Source organism: Tachyglossus aculeatus, chromosome 3 (genome assembly GCF_015852505.1).
Source record: "Tachyglossus aculeatus isolate mTacAcu1 chromosome 3, mTacAcu1.pri, whole genome shotgun sequence".
NCBI lineage: Eukaryota > Metazoa > Chordata > Mammalia > Monotremata > Tachyglossidae > Tachyglossus > Tachyglossus aculeatus.
In genome coordinates, this window is record NC_052068.1 from 21,407,492 (window position 1) to 21,422,677 (window position 15,186).

A 15,186-nucleotide genomic window follows, 5' to 3' on the forward strand; every position below is an offset into this window, starting at 1 on the left:
GAAGGAGGTAAGGCAGGGGAGATGGAGGGGGAGAGGAAGGAGGGGGCTTAGTCTGGATCACTATTATCCAGTGCTTAGAACATGTCTGCTGTGTGACTTTGGGCAAGTCACTTAATCAGTTGTCTTTATTGAGCGCTTACTGTGTGCAGAGCACTGGACTAAGCGCTTGGGAAGTCCAAGTTGGCAACATATAGAGACGGTCCCTACCCAACAGCGGGCTCACAGTCTGGAAGGGGGAGACAGACAACAAAACAAGACATATTAACAAAATAAAATAAATATAATAGGTATGTACAAGTAAAATAAACAGAGTAATAAATGTGTACAAAGATATATACATATATACAGGTGCTGTGGGGAAGGGAAGGAGGTAAGATGTGGGGGATGGAGAGGGGGACGAGGGGGAGAGGAAGGAAGGGGCTCAGTGTGGGAAGGCCTCCTGGAGGAGGGGAGCTCTCAGTAGGGCCTTGAAGGGAGGAAGAGAGCTAGCTTGGCGGATGGGCAGAGGGAGGCCATTCCGGGCCCGGGGGAGGACGTGGGCCGGGGGTCGACGGCGGGACAGGAGAGAACGAGGCCCAGTGAGGAGATTAACTTAACGTCTCTGAGCCTCAGTTCCCTCATCTGTAAAATGGGGACAACCTGATCACCTTGTATCCCCTCCAGGGCTTGGAACAGTGCTTTGCACATAGCAAGCCCTTAACTAATGCCATTATCATTATCATTATTACAAGTTGGCAACATATAGAGACGGTCCCTACCTCCCGACGGGCTCACGGTCTCGACTGGTGAGGGGCAGCCCTCGGGTCCCCCCCGCCCAAAGGTGAGAAGGTGTGCCCACGGCCCGGGCCCGCTCCCCCGGCCACTTACCGGGGCCGACCGCACCGCCGCCTCTGCCGCCGGGCCCGGTGGTCGGCCCGGTCCTGGGGCGGCCTCCGCCGCCTCTTCCCGCTCAGTCGCCTCAAGGCCTGGGCCACGCCGGGCTCCCCGGCGCACTCCCACACGATGCGGGCCCTCTCCTCCGCCCGCCGGTCCCCGACGCGCTGGAACAGGCTCTGGATCCGCAGCAGCTCCGCGTCCTGGAAGATGTTGGCCGAGGCCTGCTTGCGGCCCCGCGGCTCCGGGGGCGGCTCGCTCACCACCGAGGCTGGGGTGCCCATCCCCGGAGCCCTGAGGGGCCGCACGAACAACAACAACGGCATCAGTCACTGTCCATCAATCAATAATCAATCAATCAGTCGTATTTATTGAGCGCTTACTGTGTGCGGAGCACTGGATTGAGCGCTTGGGAAGTACAAGTTGGCAACATAGAGAGACGGTCCCTACCCAACAGTGGGCTCACAGTCTAAAAGGGGGAGACAGAGAATAAAACCAAACATACTAACAAAATAAAATGAATAGAATAGATATGTACAAGTAAAATAAATAAATAGAGTAATGAATATGTACAAACATATATACATATATACAGGTGTGTATACATATATACAGGCATATATACAATATACAATTATATTGTATTATGTATTATGTATAATGTATTATTATGTATTATGTGTTATATACAATATAATATATATATATTTATTTATATATAAATAAATCCTATTTATTGAGCGCTTACTGTATGCAGAGCACTGGACTGAGCTCTTGGGAAGTACAAGTTGGCAACATATAGAGATGGTCCCTACCCAACAGTGGGCTCACAGTCTAAAAGGGGGAGACAGAGAACAAAACGAAACATACTAACAAAATAAAATAAATAGAATAGATATGTACAAGTAAAATAAATAGAGTAATGAATATGTACAAACATATATACATATATACAGGTGCATACATATATACAGGTATATATACAATATACAATTTTTTGTATTATGTATTATTATGTATTATGTATAATGTATTATTATTATTATATACAATAATATATATTTTTATATATGTATTATATACAATATAATATATATTTATTTATATATAAATAAATCCTATTTATTGAGCACTTACTGTATGCAGACCATTGGACTGAGCGCTTGGGAAGTACAAGTTGGCAACATATAGAGATGGTCCCTACCCAACAGTGGGCTCACAGTTTCATTCATTCATTCAATCGTACTTATTGAGCGCTTATTGTGTGCAGAGCACTGGACTGAGCGCTTGGGAAGTACAAGTTGGCAACATATAGAGACGGTCCCTACCCAACAGCGGGCTCACAGTTTCATTCATTCATTCAATCATACTTATTGAGCGCTTATTGTGTGCAGAGCACTGGACTGAGCACTTGGGAAGTACAAGTTGGCAACATATAGAGATGGTCCCTACCCAACAGTGGACTGACAATTTCATTCATTCATTCAATCATATTTATTGAGCACTTACTGTGTGCAGAGCACTGGACTAAGCGCTTGGGAAGTACAAGTTGGCAACATATTGACACATTCCCTACCCAACAGCGAGCTCACAGTCCAGAAGGGGGAGACAGACAACAAAATAAAACATATTAACAAACTAAAATAAATAGAATAAATATGTACAAGTAAAATAAATAAATAGAGTAATAAATATGTACAAAAATAAATATATACAGGTGCTGTGGGGGGAGGGATGGAGAGGGGGTCTGGGAAAAACGCACACACGCCTCTTGCCTTGCATTCCTCCCTCTGGGCCCGAGACACCGCGCCTTGTTTGTGAGCACCTACTGTGTGCAGAGCACTGTACTAAGCGCTTGGGAAGTACAAGTTGGCAACACAGAGAGACGGTCCCTACCCAACAGTGGGCTCACAGTTTGTGAGTGCTTACTGTGTGCAGAGCACTGTACTAAGCACTTGGGAAGTACAAGTTGGCAACATACAGGGATGGTCCCTACCCAACAGTGGGCTCACAGTCTAGAAGGGTCACACACACACAACGCACACTGACCAGCTTGGTTCCTCTAGACTGTAAGATCCTTGTGGGTATTCATTCATTCAATCGTATTTATTGAGCACTTACTGTGTGCAGAGCACTGTACTAAGCGCTTGGGAAGTACAAGTTGGCAACATGTAGGGAATGTTTCTGTTGATTATTTTGTACTCTCCCATCATCATCATCATCAATCATCATCATCAATCACATTTATTGAGCGCTTACTGTGTGCAGAGCACTGTACTAAGTGCTTGGGAAGTACAAGTCGGCAACATATGGAGACAGTCCCTACCCAACAGTGGGCTCACAGTCTAAAGGGGGAGACAGAGAACAAAACCAAACATACTCACAAAATAAAATAAATAGAATAGATATGTACAAGTAAAATAAATAAATAAATAGTGCTCTGCCCACAGTAAATGCTTGGTAAGTACAATTGCATGAATAAACTTAGAGAAGCAGCGCCAATTGTCAGCTGTGTGACTTTGGCCAAGTCACTTCACTTCTCTGTACCCTCATCTGTAAAATGGGGATTAAAATTGTGTGAGCCCCCCATGGGACACCCTGATCACCTTGTAACCTCCTCGGCGCTTAGAGCAGCGCTTTGCACATAGTAAGCGCTTAATGAATGCTACCATTATTAGTATACATAGTACAGTGCCTGGCACATAGTAAGCGCTTTACAAAGACCATAATTCTTCTTTTTCTCCCCAGCTTGCGCATGAAGTCCCAAGGGCCCCGGAGGGTGGGGAGGAGCTGCTAGGGACTGTCTCTATATGTTGCCAGCTTGTACTTCCCAAGCGCTTAGTACAGTGCTCTGCACACAGTAAGCGCTCAATAAATACGATTGATTGATTGATTTAAAGTCTCCTGGTGAGTCAGTAGCCCCCATCCCCTGTGAGTCAGAATGGAGTTAGCAGCCTCGCTCAGCCCTCCCAACTCCCCAAGATAACCAGCTGACCCATTGAGGAGCAGTGGGGCCTAGTGGATAGAGCCCGGGGACCTGGGTTCTGGCCCTAACTCCACCACATAAATACTTACTATTCGATTTATTTTGTTAATGATGTGCATCTATCATCAATCGTATTTATTGAGTGCTTACTGTGTGCAGAGCACTGTACTAGGCGCTTGGGAAGTACAAGTTGGCAACATATGGAGACGGTCCCTACCCAACAGTGGGCTCACAGTGTAAAAGGGGGAGACAGAGAACAAAACCATACTAACAAAATAAAATAGAATAGATATGTACAAGTAAAATAAATAGAGTAATAAATATGTACAGACATATATACATATATACAGGTGCTGTGGGGAAGGGAAGGAGGTAAGATGGGGGGATGGAGAGGGGGACGAGGGGGAGAGGAAGGAAGGGGCTCAGTCTGGGAAGGCCTCCTGGAGGAGGTGAGCTCTCAGCAGGGCCTTGAAGGGAGGAAGAGAGCGAGCTTGGCAGATGGGCAGAGGGAGGCCATTCCAGGCCCGGGGGAGGACGTGGGCCGGGAATCGATGGCGGGACAGGCGAGAACGAGGCCTAACGGTGAGGAGGTTAGCGGCGGAGGAGCGGAGGGTGCGGGCTGGGCTGGAGAAGGACAGAAGGGAGCGGAGGTAGGAGGGGAGGGAGGTGAGGTAGGAGGAATAAATTTCTATTTATTCTGATGACTTGACACCTGTCCTCGTGTTTTGTTTTGTTGTCCGTCTCCCTCTTCTAGCCTGTGAGCCTGCTGTTGGGTAGGGTCCATCTCTATATCAATCAATCAATTGTATTTATTGAGCGCTTACTGTGTGCAGAGCACTGTACTAAGCGCTTGGGAAGTACAAGTTGGCAACATATAGAGACGGTCCCTATCCAACAGTGGGCTCACAGTCTAGAAGGGGGAGACAGAGAACAGAACCAAACATACTAACAAAATAAAATAGAGTAGATATGTACAAGTAAAATAAATAGAGTAATAAATATGTACAAACATATATACATATATACAGGTGCTGTGGGGAAGTCAACTTGTACTTCCCAAGCGCTTAGTACAGTGCTCTGCACACAGTAAGCACTCAATAAATATGACAATGAATGAATGAATATGTTGCCAACTTGTACTTCCCAAGTGCTTCGTACAGTGCTCTGCACACAGTAAGCACTCAATAAATACGACTGAATGAATATGTTGCCAACTTGTACTTCCCAAGCGCTTTGTACAGTGCTCTGCACACAGTAAGCGCTCAATAAATACAACTGACTGAATGAATGAATAGCATTTGTTCTAAGTAGTGGGGTAGATACGAGCTAATCAGGTTGGACACAGTCCCTGTCCCACGTGGGGCGCACTGTCTTCACCCCCATTTTAATGATGAGGGAACAGGCCCAGAGGAGTGCAGTGACTCGCCCAAGGTCACACCCAGCAGGCACGTGGCGGATAATAATAGTGATGGCATTTGTTAAGCGCTTACTATGTGCAAAGCACTGTTCTAAGCACTGGGGGGGGATACAAGGTAATCAGGTTGTCCCACGTGGGGCTCACAGTCTTCATCCCCATTTTACAGATGAGATAACTGAGGCTCAGAGAAGTGAAGTGACTTGCCCAAGGTCAATCAATCAATTGTATTTATTGAGTGCTTACTGTGTGCAGAGCACTGTACTAAGCGCTTGGGAAGTACAAGTTGGCAACATATAGAGACGGTCCCTACCCAACAGTGGGCTCACAGTCTAGAAGGGGGAGACAGAGAACAAAACAAAACATATTAACAAAATAAAATAAATAGAATAGATATGTACAAGTTAAATAAGTAAATAGAGTAATAAATATGTACAAACATATATACAGGTCACAGAGCAGACGTGGGGGAGCCAGGATTAGAACCCATGATGATGATGATATTTGTTAAGCGCTTACTATGCGTTCTAAGCGCTGGGGAGGACACAGGGTGATCAGACTGTCCCACATGGGGCTCACAGCCTTCATCCCCATTTGACAGATGAGGTAACTGAGACCCAGAGAAGTGAAGTGACTTGCCCAAAGTCACACAGCTGACAATTGGCGGAGCCAGGATTTGAACCCATGACCTCTGACTCCCAAGCCCGGGCTCTTTCCACTGAGCCATGCTGCTTCTCTGGGATCTGGGATTAGAACCCAGGTCCTTCTGACTCCTGTGCTTCGTCCACTAGGCCCTCCTGCTTCCCCACTTGTCTGCTGTGTGACCTAGGGCAAGCCCCTTCACTTCTCTGTGCCTCATCTGTAAAAGAGGGATTAGGCCTGTGACACCTCTATCTTCTATCATCCTCAGCGCTTAGTACAGTGCCTGGCTCCTTCCCCTCCCCACAGGACTTGTATATATTTCTATAGATTTATTAGTCTATTAATTTTACCTGTACATATTTACTGTTCTATTTATTTTGTTAATGATGTGCATAGAGCTATAAGTCTATTTATTCTGACGGTTTTGACACCTGTCTACGTGTTTTGTTTTGTTGTCTGTTGGGTCACAGTTCCTTCTAGACCGTGAGCCCACTGTTGGGTAGGGACCGTCTCTATATGTTGCCAACTTGTACTTCCCAAGCGCTTAGTACAGTGCTCTGCACACAGTAAGCGCTCAATAAATACGATTGATTGATTGATTGATTGTCTGTCTCCCCCCTTCTAGACTGTGAGCCCGTTGTTGGGTAGGGACCGTCTCTAGATGTTGCCGACTTGTACTTCCCAAGCGCTTAGTACAGTGCTCTGCACACAGTAAGCGCTCAATAAATACGATGGATGATGATAGTAAGCGCTCAATAAATACAATTGAATGAATTGAATGGCACATAGTGAGGGCTTAACAAATATCATAAGAAGAAAAAGAGTCATAGGCAATATCAAATGGCATATTTACTATTTTCTTGTACATATTTACTATTCTATTTATTTTGCTGATGATGTGCATCTAGCTTTACATCTATTTATTCTTACGACTTGACCCCTGTCCACATGTTTTGTTTTGTTGTCCGTCTCCCCCTTCTAGACTGTGAGCCCGTTGTTGGGTAGGGACCGTCTCTATATGTTGCCAACTTGTACTTCCCAAGTGCTTAGTACAGTGCCTTGCACACAGTAAGCGCTCAATAAATACGACCGAATGAATAAATGAATGAATTACAGATAACGAAGTTCTGGGACGCAGCCAATCTCCTGGCATCGAAGCTACGTTCATCCTAACGCAGCTACACTGGTTGGGACCGGAGAATGGGCACCAGAAGGGCACCCAAAGAGAGCTGAAATGGGGAAACTTCAAGCAAGGAGGGCAGAGGAAGCATTTTAAGCATCCAGTGATACCCAGCTTCAGATGCTGCATCTTAGTAATAATAATAATAATAATAATAATAATAATAATAATAATAATAATAATGATGGCACTTATAATAATAATAATAATATTAAGCCCTTACTATGTGCAAAGCACTGTTCTAAGTGCTGGGGAGGATACAAGGTGATCAGGTTGTCCCATGGGGGGCTCACAGTCTTCATCCCCATTTGACAGATGAGGTAACTGAGGCCCAGAGAAGTGAAGCGACTGGCCCAAAGTCACACAGCTGACAGCTGGGCGGAGCCGGGATTTGAACCCCTGACCTCTGACTCCAAAGCCCGGGCTCTTGCCACTGAGCCATGCTGTTGCTGAGGACAGAATACTCGTATGGCACACCGCCATCGAGATGGCTTTCCTGGAGCAAAAGCTTTGCACGGGAGAGAGGCAAAAGAGGTAAAGGAGAAAACAGAGCCAGGAGATGCAGGCATTAAACACAGCGAAAAAACAAGGGACAACATTTTTGTGCGCTCTCTGGCCCGGGATTGGGGATCCTACATTCATTCATTCTTCAATCGCATTTATTGAGCGCTTTCTGTGTGCAGAGCACTGGACTAAGCGCTTGGAAAGTACAAATCGGCAACATATAGAGACGGTCCCTAAGGTGAACCACACACTCCACTCTTCTGCTGCTCACCTCCTCACAGGGCTTTGCTCTCGCCTGTCCCGCCGTCGACCCCCGGCCCACGTCCTCCCCCTGGCCTGGAATGCCCTCCCTCTGCCCATCCGCCAAGCTAGCTCTCTTCCTCCCTTCAAGGCCCTACTGAGAGCTCACCTCCTCCAGGGGGCTTTCCCAGACTGAGCCCCCCCTTTTCCTCTGCTCCTCCTCCCCTCCCCATCACCCGCACTCCCTCCCTCTGCTCTACCCCTCTCCCCTCCCCCCAGCACTTGTGCATATATGTACATATTATTCCACTTATTTTTATTAATGGAATGAAATTATTCCATTCATTTTTATTAATAAAATTCCATTAATTTTATTAATTTGTTTTATAATTTATTATATTAATGACGGTTATATATCTATAATACTATATATTTACATTGATGCCTGTCCACTTGCTTTGTTTTGTTGTCTGTCTCCCCCTTCCAGACTGTGAGCCTGTTGTTGGTAGGGACTGTCTCTATGTGTTGCTGATTTGTACTTTCCAAGCACTTAGTACAGTGCTCTGCACAAAATAAGCGCTCAATAAATACGACTGAATGAATGAATGAACTTTACCATCTTCAAATACAAAGGACAACTGCTTATATATACCAGTGAACGCTGTCGGCAGGGGATGCGTCCGCTTATCGTTATATCATAATAATAATAATAATGATGGCATTTATTAAGCATTTACTATGTGCAAAGCACTGTTCTAAGCGCTGGGGAGGTTACAAAGTGATCAGGTTGTCCCACGGGGGGCTCACAGTCTTCAACCCCATTTTACAGATGAGGTAACTGAGGCCCAGAGAAGTTAAGTGACTTGCCCAAAGTCACACAGCTAATTGGCGGAGCCGGGATTTGAACCCACGACCTCTGACTCCAAAGCCTGTGCTCTTTTCCACTGAGCCATCATACTCTCCCAAGCGTTGAGTACAGTGCTCCGCACAAAGTAAGCACTCGGTAAATGGGACCGAATGAATGACTGAACAGCCCTAACTTTGCCTCGAGTTCTTTACGGACGGCTTGTCCACGAATTTATCCAAATTGCTCTGAAATCTGCCGCTGCTTTCGGTCTGCACGACTTCCTGCGGTAACGGATTTCCTACGTGTGCCACCCGCTAGGTGAAGGGCTTCCTTTTGTTCTTCTCCAGCTTCCGTGGGCGTCCCCTCGCCTTGGGGGTGCGCGGAGGTGGGATGTGGCATGTGGCCATTCACCTTGCCATGCTCCGGTGATGCCAAAATTGCCACTGTGCTGCTGCCTGGCCCTGGACCAGAGGAAACCAGCAGGGCAGACTAGGATCCTGGGGCCAAACCCAGCCCATCAACCCAACTCCCCACTGTTGGGTAGGGACCGTCTCTATATGTTGCCAACCTGTACTTCCCGAGCGCTTAGTACAGTGCTCTGCACACAGTAAGCGCTCAATAAATACGACAATGAATGAATGAATGAATGAATGGAGCACGTTAGTACAATCACTCATCCTATCCCGACTGGATTACGGCATTAGCAGCCTTTCTGATCTCCCATCCTCCTGTCTCTCCCCACTTCAGTCTCTGCTGCCCGGATTATCTTTCTACAGAAACGCTCTGGGCATGTTACTCCCCTCCTCAAAAATCTCCAGTGGTTGCCTGTCAACCTACGAATCAGGCAAAAACTCCTCACCCTGGGCTTCAAGGCTCTCCTATCACCTCGCCCCCTCCTACCTCACCTCCCTTCTCTCCTTCTCCAGCCCACCCTGCACCCTCCGCTCCTCTGCCGCTAATCTCCTCACCGTGCCTCGTTCTCGCCTGTCCCGCCGTCGACCCCCGGCCCACATCCCACCTCTGGCCTGGAATGCCCTCCCTCTGCCCACCCGCCAAGCTAGCTCTCTTCCCCCCTTCAAAGCCCTACTGAAAGCTCCCCTCCTCCAGGAGGCCTTCCCAGACTGAGCCCCCCTTTTCCTCTACTCCCCCTCCCCATGTGTGGGTATATATGTAAACATTTATAATTCTATTTATTTCATTAATGATGTGTATATATCTATAATTCTATTTATTGATATTGATGCTTTTGATGCCTGTTTACTGGTTTTGATGTCTGTCTCCCCTCTTCTAGACTGTGAGCCCAGTGTGGGCAGGGACTGTCTCTATCTGTTGCCGAATTGTACTTTCCAAGTGCTGAGTACAATGCTCTGCACACAGTAAGTGCTCAATAAATATGATTGCAGGAATGATCAGAGGGGAGATTCATTCATTCAATCGTATTTATTGAGCGCTTATCAATCAATCAATCGCATTTATTGAGCGCTTACTGTGTGCACAGCACTGTACTGTATGAGAAGCAGCGTGGCTCAGTGGAAAGAGTGCAGGCTTTGGAGTCAGAGGTCATGGGCTCCGCCAATTGTCAGCTGTGTGACTTTGGGCAAGTCACTTAACTTCTCTGGGCCTCAGTTCCCTCATCTGTAAAACGGGGATTAAGACTGTGAGCCCCCCACGGGACAACCAGATCACTTTGTAACCTCCCCAGCGCTCAGAACAGTGCTTTGCACATAGTAAGCGCTTAACAAATGCCATTATTATTTTTATTTTTCTTATTAAGCGCTTGGGAAGTACAAGTCGGCAACACATAGAGACGGTCCCTACCCAACAGTGGGCTCACAGCCTAGAAGGGGGAGGCAGAGAACAAAACAAAACATATTAACAAAACAAAATAAATAGAACTGATATGTACAAGTACAATAAATAGAGTAATAAATACGTACAAACATATATACAGGTAATGGTATATGGTGTGCAGAGCACTGTACTAAGTGCTTGGCTTTGTACAGCGTGCAGCTGTATCTACCAAGCGCTGGGGTAGATAAAAGGTAATTGGACTGGACACAGGCCCTGTCCTATGTGGTGTTCACAGTCATCATCCCCACTTTACAGATGAGGTAACTGAGGCACAGAGAAATGAAGTGACTTGTCCAAGGCCACACGGCAGACAAGTGGCAGAGTCTGGATTGGAATTCGGATCCTTCTGACTCCCAAGCCTGGGCCCTTTCCGCTAGGCCAATGATGTTTCTCGTCTTAAAATGGGGATGAAGACTGTGAGCCCCGCCATGAGACAACCTGATCACCTTGTAACCTCCCCAAGCACATAATAAGCACTTAATAAATGCCATTATTATTATTATTATTATCTTGAGGCTAGAGTTTTTCTCAGGAGGGGCTCCTTACAGCCTTTGTGTGGACACTTCCAAGCCAAAAGACTCAATGGCAGGCACAGAAGTCGGGCACTGTACCCCAGCGTGGCTCAGTGGAAAGAGCCCAGGCTTTGGAGTCAGAGGTCATGGGTTCAAATCCCGGCTCCGCCAATTGTCAGCTGTGCGACTTTGGGCAAGTTACTTCACTTCTCTGGGCCTCAGTTACCTCATCTGTAAAATGGGGATTAAGACTGCGAGGCCCCCATGGGACAACACGATCACCTTGTAACCTCCCCAGCACTTAGAACAGTGCTTTGTACATAGTAAGCACTTAATAAACGCCATCATTAGAGAAGCAGAGTGGCTCAGTGTAAAGAGCCCGGGGTTGGGAGTCGGTGGTTAAAGGTTCTAATCCCGGTTCCACCACTGATCAGCTGTGTGACCTTGGGCAAGTCACTTGACTTCTCTGGGCCTCAGTTCCCCCATCTGTAAAATGGGGATGAAGACTGTGAGCCCCACGGGGGACAACCTCATTACCTTGCAACTACCCCAGTGCTTAGAACAGTGCTTGGCACATAAGCTCTTAAGAAATGCCATCATTATTATTATTATTCTTAATAGCTGGGGTAGTTCTTAAGCGCTTACTATATGCCAAGCACCGTACTAAGTGCTGAGGTAAAGTGAACTAAGGACTGGAGTGGGGAGAGAGAAGGAGGCAGGGAGGTCAGCGAGGAGGCTGAAGGATATAAGTGCTTGGGTCAGTGATAATCAGATTGGACACAGTCCCTGACCCTCCCGGTACTCACAGTCTAAGCAGGAAGAAGAGTAGGTACTAAATTTCCATTTTTTCAGATTAAACTGAGGCACGGAGAAGTTAAGTGACTTCACCAAAGTCACACAGCAGGCAAGTGGTAAGGCCGGGATTAGAACCTAGGTCCTCTGACCCCCAAGCCCGAGCTTTTCCCACTAGGTCACAGTCCTCAAAATCTTCACATGTCTTGAATCCTCCCTATCCTCTCCATCCAAACTCCATCACTGACCCAAGCGCTTATATCCCTCAGCCTCCTCGCTGACCTCCCAGCCTCCCTCTCTCTCAATCAATCAATCAAATCGTATTTATTGAGCGCTTACTGTGTGCAGAGCACTGTACAAGCGCTTGGGAAGTACAAGTTGGCAACATATAGAGACAGTCCCTACCCAACAGTGGGCTCACAGTCTAGAAGGGGGAGACAGAGAACAAAACCAAACATATTAACAAAATAAAATAAATAGAATAGATATGTACAAGTAAAATAAATAAATAGAGTAATAAATATGTACAAACATATATACATATATACAGGTGCTGTGGAGAAGGAAAGGAGGTAAGGCGGCGGGGATGGAGAGGGGGAGGAAGGGGAGAGGAAGGAGGGGGCTCAGTCTGGGAAGGCCTCCTGGAGGAGGTGAGCTCTCAGTAGGGCCTTGAAGGGAGGAAGGGAGCGAGCTTGGCGGATGGGCAGAGGGAGGGCATTCCAGGCCAGGGGGAGGACGTGGGCCGGGGGTCGATGGCGGGACAGGCGAGAGGTGAGGAGATTAGCGGCAGAGGAGCGGAGGGTGCGGGCTGGGCTGGAGAAGGACAGAAGGGAGGTGAGGTAGGAGGGGGCCAGGGGATGGACAGCCTTGAAGCCCAGGGGGAGGAGTTTCTGCCTGATGCGCGGATTGATTGGTAGCCACTGGAGATTTTTGAGGCCAACACTGGAGGAGGCACAGATGGGCCTCACGGCCAGCATTCGATGCCCCACCCCGCTCCGCTGCCACGTGCCCCAGGCCCACTTCCCTTACCGCCTCATCCCCTCCTCTCCTTCCCTTCCCCGGCCCTGACCCACTCCGTCCACTGGAATCAGGCCAAGGCAGTTTCCTGCTCTCCACTTCCCGGTCACTCCGGCGACGAGCTCCCGGCGGGCACGGTGCCACGGAAAACGCAAGCACAAAGAACACGCCGTGCTCGTTCCCCGCTAAACTGTTTCCACGACTGGGCACAAGTGGTCTTTGAGCAGGTGCCCGGCCCCAGGGCCAGGCAGCACAGGGTGTGTGCATTATTAAAGTGGCCATAAATCAGAGTGGGGAAGAGGCCTGGGGCGGGAGGACTGGGAAGAGCAGAGAAAGTGCACTTGGCCTGGTTTTATTCCAGGCCTGAAGTGTACAGTTCCGTACGCAAGGTCACAACAGGCTTACCAATTCATTCATTCATTCAATTGTATTTATTGAGCGCTTACTGGGCGCAGAGCATCACACTAAGCGCTTGGGAAGTACAAGTCGGCAACAGATAGAGACGGTCCCTACCTAACAACAGGCTCACAGTCTAGAAGGGGGGAGACAGACAACAAAACAAAACATGGAGACAGGTGTCAAAATCGTCAGAACAAATAGAATTAAAGCGATATGCACATCATTAACAAAATAAATAGAATAGTACATATGTACAAGTAAACTAGAGTAATAAATCTGTACAAATATATATACAAGTATATATCCCCCTCCTTCCTCTCCCCCTCCTTCCCCTCCACCTTACCTCCTTCCCTTCCCCACAGCACCTGTATATATGTATATATGTCTGTACGTATTTATTACTCTATTTATTTATTTTACTTGTACATATTCTATTTATTTTACTTTGTTAATATGTTTTGTTTTGTTCTCTGTCTCCCCCCTCTAGACTGTGAGCCCACTGTTGGGTAGGGACCATCTCTATATGTTGCCAACTTGGATTTCCCAAGCGCTTAGTACAGTGCTCTGCACAAAGTAAGCACTCAATAAATACGATTGAATGAATGAAAAGTGCTGTGGGGAGGGGAAGGAGGTAGGGCGGGGGTATGGGGAGGAGGAGAGGTAAAAGGGGGCTCAGTCTGGAGTAATATTCCGTCTTTAACCAGCTTCCCCTCCACTGAAAAGGAAAAGGAGTTGTAGAGTAAATAAAATGAGGGTTTTTTTTAAACCTCCCTACAGCATGAACTGTTACTTTCCCAGAATGAGCTGGCAAGCGGCTTATTTGCAAAGGTGTTAACAATGATCCTTAACTGAAGAGCAATACGGCCAAACTAGGGCCAAGATCTGCTAGGCGACCTTGGAGGAATCTGTTACCCGCTGGGTTCTCTAGTTTCCCCAGGTAGCAAATGGGAATAACTAAATAAATAACCAGAGAAAGCACCATGGCCTAGTGGAAAGAGAATGGGCCTGGGGGCCAGAGGACCTAGGTTCTAATCCTGATTCTGCCACCTGCCTGCTGGGTGACTTGTATATACCTGTATATATGTATATACATTGTACATATTTGTTTCTCTATTTATTTATTTATTTTACTTGTACATATCTCTTCTATTTATTTTATTTTGTTAGTATGTTTGGTTTTGTTCTCTGTCTCTCCCTTTTAGACTGTGAGCCCACTGTTGGCTAGGGACTGTCTCTATATGTTGCCAACTTGGACTTCCCAAGCGCTTAGTACAGTGCTCTGCACATAGTAAGCGCTCAATAAATACAATTGATGATGATGATGACTTTGGGAAACCCACTTCACTTCTCTGGGCTTCAGGTTCCTCGAGTGCAAATGGATATTCAATACCCGTTCTCTCTCCTACTTGGACTGTTCAGCCCCATGTGCGACCCAAATATCTCACATCTACCCCAGCGCTTAGTACAGTGCTTAGCCCACAGTAAGCGCTTAACAAATACCACAATTATAAATCTGCCCCAGCTACCTCTCAGGGGCCCATTCTGGATTTCGTTTGTAAACGCATCCATGAATCCCCTTGGAGATTGCTTCTGCATAGATATTGTCCAACAAGCACTTAGTACAGTGCTCTGCACACAGTAAGCGCTCAATAAATACAATTGATGATGATGATGATGATGACAATAATAATAATGGTTCTTGTTAAGCTCTTACTGTGTACAGAGCACTTTACTTAGTACTGGGGTAGCTACAAGATAATCAGTTAGACATAGTCCTTGTCCACATGAGAAGCAGCGTGGCTCAGTGGAAAGAGCACGGGCTTGGGACTCAGAGGTCACAGGTTCCAATCCCAGCTCCACCACTTACCAGCTGCGTGACTTTGGGCAAGTCACTTAACTTCTCTGTGCCTCAGTTACCTCATCTGTAAA

At 47.0% G+C, this 15,186-nt stretch overlaps 1 protein-coding gene across 1 annotated transcript in view; it reads right to left on the reverse strand.

Annotated features, from left to right (window-relative positions):
• Positions 1 to 15,186, reverse strand: part of AVPI1 (arginine vasopressin induced 1) — a 35,891-nt gene that overhangs the window by 9,030 nt on the left and 11,675 nt on the right. Inside the window, exon 2 of the mRNA XM_038744172.1 lies at positions 868 to 1,167. Within this exon, the coding sequence (XP_038600100.1) occupies positions 868 to 1,157 (290 nt within the window). The 5' untranslated portion in view covers positions 1,158 to 1,167. The remainder of the gene's footprint in view (positions 1 to 867; positions 1,168 to 15,186) is intronic.